The 10,000-nt window shown below is 34.6% G+C and overlaps 1 protein-coding gene across 5 annotated transcripts in view; it reads right to left on the minus strand.

The window, feature by feature from the left end:
* The window catches only part of LOC137622270 (follistatin-related protein 5-like), a 106,975-nt gene that overhangs the window by 19,183 nt on the left and 77,792 nt on the right, over positions 1–10,000 (minus strand). For all 5 annotated transcript variants that reach the window (XM_068352804.1, XM_068352803.1, XM_068352802.1 and 2 more), the window contains exons 10-13: positions 8,709–8,852; positions 5,650–5,765; positions 5,298–5,408; positions 438–542 (exon numbers count right to left, since the gene is read on the minus strand). In XM_068352804.1, coding sequence (XP_068208905.1) covers positions 438–542; positions 5,298–5,408; positions 5,650–5,765; positions 8,709–8,852 — 476 coding nt within the window. The remainder of the gene's footprint in view (positions 1–437; positions 543–5,297; positions 5,409–5,649; positions 5,766–8,708; positions 8,853–10,000) is intronic.

Raw genomic sequence — 10,000 nt, forward strand, 5'->3', positions numbered from 1 at the left:
AACACACACAAATTGGGGCGAAAACATAACCTCCTTCCAACTTCGTTGGGGGAGGTAAAAATAAAATTAGACTTGAGCAAACAAGAAGAGGCAACATCTCCCTGATATAAATAATAAAAACAATTGAAATATTTCATTGACCACTATTGAGAGGAGGAAAAAAAATTCGTTTGTAAATTCATCATCAAAGAAACTAAAGGACAATATCTTATATTACTTATGACCAAAAAAATAAGGTAGTATTTTTTTCCATGTAGAGGGAAAAACATGAAAAAATATTAAACAAAAAATCTAAAGTAATGCCTGAATTATAACGAAAAAAAAAAAACTGAGAGTAACAGTGATTAAAAAAAATCATTCCTGAGAGTAACAATGATAGAAAAATATATTTAAAAGAAAGACCAAGGAAAAGTCATAATAAAATATCTCTCTCTGACCTGTGTTGGAGGCACAAACAGGTTCTTGACCAGGTCAAAGTGACCGTCAATAGGCTCTGGGTGGACAGTGTGGTGTTTTTTCTTCTGTGAGGCATCGCGAATCACCTGAAAATAACAAGAAAAACATTAGCTCTGTTTTAATAATAATTATGAGAACTTAATTGACTAAAATGGTAATCATCTGGAACAGATGATCGATCGATTAAATATCACTTTTAAAAATCCATAATGAATATATACAAACAGATTTTAAGCGGCCTCAGTAAGAACATTTTTTTATCTGGATGTTTCATCGCTTTGAGAGACAATTTATCTGGATGTTTTCACAGCTTCAATATAATTTATCTGGATGCTTTTACAGTTTCAAGACAATTTATCTAGATGTTTTCACAACTTCAAAACAATTTATCTGGTTGTTTTTACAGCTTCAAGACAATTTATCTGGATGTTTTCACAGCTTCAAGACAATTTATCTGGATGTTTTCACAGCTTCAAGACAATTTATCTGCATGTTTATACAGCTTCAAGACGATTTATCTGGATTTTTTTTTACAGATTCAAGACAACTCATCTGGATGTTTTTACAGCTTCCAGACGATTTATATGGTTGGTTTAACTACTTCAAGACGATGTATCAGGATATATTTACAGCTTCAAAACGATTCATCTGGATGTTTTAGATTCAAGACAATTTATCTGCATGTTTATACAGCTTCAAGACGATTTATCTGGATGTTTTCACAGCTTCAAGACAATTTATCTGGATATTTTTACAGCTTCAAGACGATTTCTCTGAATGTTTTCACAGCTTCAAGACGATTTATCTGGATGTTTTCACAGCTTCAAGACGATTTCTCTGAATGTTTTCACAGCTTCAAGACGATTTATCTGGATGTTTTCACAGCTTCAAGACAATTTATCTGCATGTTCATACAGCTTCAAGACGATTTATCTGGATTTTTTTTTACAGATTCAAGACAACTCATCTGGATGTTTTTACAGCTTCAAGACGATTTCTCTGAATGTTTTTACAGCTTCAAGACAATTTATATGGTTGGTTTAACTACTTCAAGACGATGTATCAGGATATATTTACAGCTTCAAAACGATTCATCTGGATGTTTTAGATTCAAGACAATTTATCTGCATGTTTATACAGCTTCAAGACGATTTATCTGGATGTTTTTACAGCTTCAAGACAATTTATCTGCATGTTCATACAGCTTCAAGACGATTTATCTGCATGTTTATACAGCTTCAAGACAATTTATCTGCATGTTTATACAGCTTCAAGACAATTTATCTGCATGTTCATACAGCTTCAAGACAATTTATCTGCGTGTTTATACAGCTTCAAGACGATTTATCTGGATGTTTTTTTTTTTACAGATTCAAGACAATTCATCTGGATATTTTTACAGCTTCAAGACGATTTCTCTGAATGTTTTTACAGCTTCAAGACGATTTCTCTGAATGTTTTCACAGCTTCAAGACAATTTATCTGCATGTTTATACAGCTTCAAGACAATTTATCTGCATGTTCATACAGCTTCAAGACAATTTATCTGCGTATTTATACAGCTTCAAGACGATTTATCTGGATGTTTTTTTTTTTACAGATTCAAGACAATTCATCTGGATATTTTTACAGCTTCAAGACGATTTCTCTGAATGTTTTTACAGCTTCAAGACGATTTCTCTGAATGTTTTCACAGCTTCAAGACGATTTATCTGGATGTTTTCACAGCTTCAAGACGATTTCTCTGAATGTTTTTACAGCTTCAAGACGATTTATCTGGATGTTTTTACAGCTTCAAGACGATTTCTCTGAATGTTTTTACAGCTTCAAGACGATTTATCTGGATGTTTTTACAGCTTCAAGACGATTTCTCTGAATGTTTTCACAGCTTCAAGACGATTTATCTGGATGTTTTTACAGCTTCAAGACGATTTCTCTGAATGTTTTTACAGCTTCAAGACAATTTATATGGTTGGTTTAACTACTTCAAGACGATGTATCAGGATATATTTACAGCTTCAAAACGATTCATCTGGATGTTTTAGATTCAAGACAATTTATCTGCATGTTTATACAGCTTCAAGACGATTTATCTGGATGTTTTCACAGCTTCAAGACAATTTATCTGCATGTTCATACAGCTTCAAGACGATTTATCTGCATGTTTATACAGCTTCAAGACGATTTATCTGGATGTTTTTACAGCTTCAAGACGATTTCTCTGAATGTTTTTACAGCTTCAAGACGATTTATCTGGATGTTTTTACAGCTTCAAGACGATTTCTCTGAATGTTTTCACAGCTTCAAGACGATTTATCTGGATGTTTTTACAGCTTCAAGACGATTTCTCTGAATGTTTTTACAGCTTCAAGACAATTTATATGGTTGGTTTAACTACTTCAAGACGATGTATCAGGATATATTTACAGCTTCAAAACGATTCATCTGGATGTTTTAGATTCAAGACAATTTATCTGCATGTTTATACAGCTTCAAGACGATTTATCTGGATGTTTTCACAGCTTCAAGACAATTTATCTGCATGTTCATACAGCTTCAAGACGATTTATCTGCATGTTTATACAGCTTCAAGACGATTTATCTGCATGTTCATACAGCTTCAAGACGATTTATCTGCATGTTTATACAGCTTCAAGACAATTTATCTGCATGTTTATACAGCTTCAAGACAATTTATCTGCATGTTCATACAGCTTCAAGACAATTTATCTGCGTATTTATACAGCTTCAAGACGATTTATCTGGATGTTTTTTTTTTTTACAGATTCAAGACAATTCATCTGGATATTTTTACAGCTTCAAGACGATTTCTCTGAATGTTTTTACAGCTTCAAGACGATTTATCTGGATGTTTTTACAGCTTCAAGACGATTTCTCTGAATGTTTTTACAGCTTCAAGACGATTTATCTGGATGTTTTTACAGCTTCAAGACGATTTCTCTGAATGTTTTCACAGCTTCAAGACGATTTATCTGGATGTTTTTACAGCTTCAAGACGATTTCTCTGAATGTTTTTACAGCTTCAAGACGATTTATCTGGATGTTTTTACAGCTTCAAGACGATTTCTCTGAATGTTTTTACAGCTTCAAGACAATTTATATGGTTGTTTTAACTACTTCAAGACGATTTATCTGGATATTTTTACAGCTTCAAAACTATTCATCTGGATGTTTTACAGATTCAAGACAATTTATCTGGATGTTTTCACAGCTTCAAGACAAACAAAAAATGGTCTCGATCCTTCCAACCTCACACAAACACTCAATCAGACCACATTATCTTCATAGATGTTTTGATACCTTCCACATAAACACAAACTACATATATACCTAAATAGACACATTTTTACCTGGATGATTTAACTACTACACTAACACACTCACATAAATTTTGGATTTCTGCTTAAACACAAATATTAAGGGAGTTATTCATTACTTTATTTTCTTACCTATAAACAAATATACTATACTCATTTTTTTTAATGAGGCGCATTTGAACTGACTCGCAGCGGTGCCCTTTTAGCTCGGAAACGTTTCCTCCTCTCTGGTTGGTTAGAATTATCTTGTTCAACCAATCAGCGATCAGGAAACTTTTCCGAGCTAAAAGGGCACCCCTGCAAGTCGGTGCAAATCTGCCTCACTAAAAAGAATTGACTATAATAAACTCATTCATAAGGTTATTTTTCACTTATACACTCAGAAACACAATCATAGATTTAAAAGCAAATACATGTAACTATTAATATAAAATGTCTTTTATATATTTACAAGAGAATATATTTCTTTGATCAATTATAACTCCTACATAAAACACACATTCAAACCCCTCCTACATAAATACATCAAAGCACGGACACAAAATTACCTGTAGGGGAATGCCTCTTTCTAGAGTATCAGAAAAGATTATACAATCCGTGAGGAGATCTCCAACGTAAACAAATGCAGTCATAGACATACATACTTAAGGTATCTTGAGTCCTTGTAAGCAAACACATTCAATTATCCATTCACATAAAAAGTATTGAGATGATTCAACAAGTAAACAAGTTCAAGTTGAAAAAAAAAAAATAAACAATTATCCATTCACATAAAAAGTATTGAGATGATTTAACAAGTACGCAAGTTCACGTGAAAAAAAAAAGAAAAAAAGGAAGAAGAAAAAAAAAACAATTATCCATTCACATAAAAAGTATTGAGATGATTTAACAAGTACGCAAGTTCACGTGAAAAAAAAGAAAAAAAAAACAATTATCCATTCACATAAAAAGTATTGAGATGATTTAACAAGTACGCAAGTTCACGTGAAAAAAAAGAAAAAAAGGAAGAAGAAAAAAAAAACAATTATCCATTCACATAAAAAGTATTGAGATGATTTAACAAGTACGCAAGTTCACGTGAAAAAAAAAGAAAAAAAAACAATTATCCATTCACATAAAAAGTATTGAGATGATTTAACAAGTACGCAAGTTCACGTGAAAAAAAAAAGAAAAAAAAAGGAAGGAAAAAAAAAACAATTATCCATTCACATAAAAAGTATTGAGATGATTTAACAAGTACACAAGTTCAAGTTGAAGAAAAAAAAGTGTATCTTTGAAAAAATCGAATACATACACATTTACCAGCATACATACATACATACACACATACACATTTTCACCTTGACAGCTTTGACACCTTCAACTAAAAACAAGTTTACGTGAAAAAAAACACGTGTATGTTTGAAAAAATCAAATACATACACATTTACCAGCATACATACATACACATTTTCACCTTGACAGCTTTGACACCTTCAATTAAAAAAACGTAAACATATTTACTTGGATAGTTTTGACTCCCTCGTCCTTGGTGGAACGCCAGTTCAAAACCCAAACTTGATCCAGATTAGGAACGTAAGATACCTCTACCGGGTACTGGTCAGTCACAATCACCTGTTGGAACCCAAGGGAACAAAAATAAAGGTTAAGAGGAACCGGTTTTTTAGTCTCAGTTCTAAAAAAAACTACATAAATGCGGTTATAGTATGAATTATCATTGAACTCTGTTTGTATATTTATCTTCCCAATATATAGAAGAATTACGAAATATATAAATCTACAAAAAGAGATTTAAAACAAATATAAAGATCATCATCAATAATTATCGATAGAGAACGCTCCCATGATTACTCACGTCAACAACGACCATCTGCTGGACGGAGACCACCAAGACGCGATCCCTTCTGGGCTGGGTGACATAGATGTATCTTTCGGCGACGTTGATGGCCCTCCCCCAAGAGCAGTTGGTACCTGTTGGGGGAGAAGATGGTATTAATAGGTTCAGTTAATACTGCCAAAAAAATTTGCCTTGATGGTTTCTACTGTAGTGGGATTTTGTTAATTTTTCTCAATGTGGGATTATGTACTGTGGGATTTTGTCCTACGGGATTTTGTCCTATGGGGATTATGTCCTGTGGGAATTATGTCCTGTGGGGATTTTGTCCTACGGGATTTTGTCCTATGGGGATTTTGTCCTGTGGGAATTATGTCCTATGGGGATTATGTCCTATGGGGATTATGTCGTGTGGGGATTATGTCGTGTGGAGATTATGTCCTGTGGGGATTATGTCCCGTGGGATTTTGTCCTGTGGTGATTATGTACCGTGGGGATAATGTCCTGCAGGAGAGAGAGAGAGAGAGAGAGAGAGAGAGAGAGAGAGAGAGAGAGAATCTTTCCTTTTCCCTTCTCCAAAGGAGAGAGACGTTGTTAATATTCTTCATTAGAGAGAGATGTAAAGAGATAGTTACTTTTCTTCCTTAGAGAGAGAGAGAGAGAGAGAGAGAGAGAGAGAGAGAGATCTTTCCTTTTCCCTTCTCCAAAGGAGAGAGACGTTGTTAATATTCTTCATTAGAGAGAGATGTAAAGAGATAGTTACTTTTCTTCCTTAGAGAGAGAGAGAGAGAGAGAGAGAGAGAGAGAGAGAGAGAGAGATCTTTCCTTTTCCCTTCTCCAAAGGAGAGAGACGTTGTTAATATTCTTCATTAGAGAGAGATGTAAAGAGATAGTTACTTTTCTTCCTTAGAGAGAGAGAGAGAGAGAGAGAGAGAGAGAGAGAGAGAGAGAGAGAGAGAGAGAGAGAGATCTTTCCTTTTCCCTTCTCCAAAGGAGAGAGACGTTGTTAATATTCTTCATTAGAGAGAGATGTAAAGAGATAGTTACTTTTCTTCCTGAGAGAGAGAGAGAGAGAGAGAGAGAGAGAGAGAGAGAGAGAGAGAGAGAGAGAGAGAGAGAGAGATCTTTCCTTTTCCCTTCTCCAAAGGAGAGAGACGTTAATATTCTTCATTAGAGAGAGATGTAAAGAGATAGTTACTTTTCTTCCTTAGAGAGAGAGAGAGAGAGAGAGAGAGAGAGAGAGAGAGAGAGAGAGAGAGAGAGAGAGAGAGAGAGAGATTGTTACTCTTCTTCTTCTTCCTCCTCCTCCGTAACAAACATCCCAGACAGCCCCAGCAGCAGCAGCAACAGCAGCTGAGGCGAAGACGTGCCTAAGGATTCAAACAGGGCTCCTCCCAAACTCATTGAAGACAAACTTAAAACCTGCGTCGAGAATGCATTCACTCCACGACAACTTGGGAAGCCTCGGCGCGTCTGAGAGTTTCAACAGGATCTTAAACATCTCGCTGATTATGAAATGGAAGTAAACAAGCTATGCTCGACTGGGGAAGAGTTTCCTTCACACGGAACATGCAAGTCGTCATCAAGAAGATTATGGAGAATCAGAATTTCATTTTAATAGGGAATATGGTAATTCGGAAAGGACACTCTCTCTCTCTCTCTCTCTCTCTCTCTCTCTCTCTCTCTCTCTCTCTCTCTCTCTCTCTCTCTCTCTCTTTATATATATATATATATATATATATATAGGTCTGTTTATGGTCTTCCTTTGCCAGTCCACACCTGCAAATTTCTTAGTTCAACAATCCATCGTCTTCTCTTGCTTCTCCTACTTCTTTTACAATCTCTTGGGACCAATTCTGTCATTCTTAATGCCCATCTATTATCTGTCATTCTCTTTACATGACCTGACCATGTCCATATCTTTTTCTTACTTGTTGTTAGAATATCGATACTCTACTATATATATATATATATATATATATATATATATATATATATATATATATATATATATATATATATATACATATATATATACATATATATATACATACATATACTGTATATAGAGAAAGTATAAGATATGCAGGTAGGTCCACCTCATTAAATATTTTTCTTTTTAGAGAATGTGGCATTTTATCTTTCATAATCACATTATGTTTACCAATGCTCTCCATCCCATGCTTATCCTTCATCTAATTTCAGTCTCGCGTCCTGGGGGTAAACACATACTGTCTGTCCTAAGTAAGTATATTCATTAACAATCTCTAGAGACTTGTCTATAACTCTTAGTTATCTTCTCTCTGCCTCTTCATTGAACATTATCTTAATTTTACTCATATTGAATTTCAGCCCTACATTTCTGCTTTCTTTATTCAAATTTTTCTTACTAAAGCCTTAGAACATAAGCTAGTTACAACTTAAAGAGCTATGGAAAGAATAATGATGGGATTAACAGAGACAGAAAATGATCAACATGGATACGAGAGTAAACTAAAGTAGCGGATATTCTAACAACTTGTAAGAAAAAGAAATGGACATGGCAGGACATATGAGAATGACAAATAATAGATGGACATTAAGAATAACAGAATGGGTACCTAGAGACTGCAAACGAAGCAAGGGAAGAAAGAGAAGACGATGGGTTTACTAACTAATAAACAGACGCAAGTGGAGAGAACAGGTCTGAGGCCTTAGTTCTGCAGTGGACTAGTAACGTCTGATGATAATGATGTTATAGTGTATATATAAACACAATGACCATTCTACAATAAATGCTAACTTAGTAAATTTTAATATTTTCGGATAAGTTTCTAAATTCTCACAAGACAATTCTAATCCAAATTTGAAATATAAAATAGAAAAAAACACAATTCTTCTACCAAGACAGGATACGAACCCGGGTTTTAAGATGGATGCTGCAACACTCAAATTATCAAACTATCATGAGAATTTAATATTTAATTTAAATTCCGCCACCGTGTGAAGATACTTCATACAACTAAAACAATGCAATTATTCTTTCATGAGTAAATTACATATAAAAAAAAAATAATTCAACTCATGGCAACTCTACTGACCTTTATCTCCGCAGACGTATTCTTGAGTCCCTGGGATGACGTCAGTTCCTTGTATGACGTGGAAGAGTCTACACTCGTCAGGCTCGTATACAGCCACTCCCCAATCGTGGAACACGAAAACGCGACTCTCCTGCTGCTCACCAGCTTTGGAAAGGAGGGCAAGAGAAAAACATGTCATTAGGAAAACTTCGGCAATGTAGGAGGAAAATCTAGGGAAGAGACAATTAAAGGAAGAGACAGGAAAAGGAAGAGACAAGAAAAGAAGAGGCAATGAAGAAACAAGGAAAGGAAGAAACAAGAAAAGGAAGAGACAGGAAAATTAAAAAAACAAGAAAATGAAGAGACAGGAAAAGAAAGAAACAAGAAAAGGAAGAGACAGGAAAAGGAAGAAACAAGAAAATGAAGAGACAGGAAAAGGAAAAAAAACTGAAAATGAAGACTTGAAAAGGAAGAAACAAGAAAGGGAGGACACAGGAAAATGAAGAAACAAAAAAAGGAATAGACAGGAAAAGGAATGGACAAGAAAAGGACGAGACAATTAAAGGAAGAAACAGGAGAATGAACAAACAAGAAAAAGAAGAGACAGGAAAAAGAAAGACAGGAAAAGGAAAAAAAACAAGAAAATGAAGACAGGAAAAGGAAGAAACAAGAAAAGGAAGAGACAGGAAAAGGAATAGACAAGAAAAGGACGAGACAAATAAAGGAATAAACAAGAGAATGCAGAAACAAGAAAAGGAAGAGACAGGATAAAGAAATAAGAAAAAGAAGAAACAAGAAAAGGAGGAAACAAGAAAATAAGAGACAATTAAAGGAAGAAATGAGAAAAGGAAGAGACAAGGAAAGGGCAAGACATTTACAGGAAGAAACAAGAAAAGGAAGAGTTAGTAAAAGGAAGAGATATGTTAAGTAAAAATTAAGCTAGTTTTTAACGAACAGCAATTGGCATATAACCGGATAATAGTTGCTGCAAATCTGTGTATAACCAAGAAAGAAAATCTAGGGTAAATGTGTGTATGATATAGGACATGAGAGAGAGAGAGAGAGAGAGAGAGAGAGAGAGAGAGAGAGAGAGAGAGAGAGAGAGAGAGAGAGAAGTACAGTTGGTAAGTTGCCAATGGTAAAAACATTAGCTAACGTGATGAGAAGTTAAAGGATCTGGTGAACGTCGTTCGTATGTATGTATGTATGTATGTATGTATATATGTATTATTATTATTATTATTACTAGCTAAGCTACAACCCTAGTTGGAAAAGCAGGATGCTATAAGCCCCAGGGCTCCAAACTGGAAAAA

The sequence above is a fragment of the Palaemon carinicauda genome, chromosome 29 (assembly GCF_036898095.1).
Source record: "Palaemon carinicauda isolate YSFRI2023 chromosome 29, ASM3689809v2, whole genome shotgun sequence".
Taxonomy (NCBI): Eukaryota; Metazoa; Arthropoda; class Malacostraca; order Decapoda; family Palaemonidae; genus Palaemon; species Palaemon carinicauda.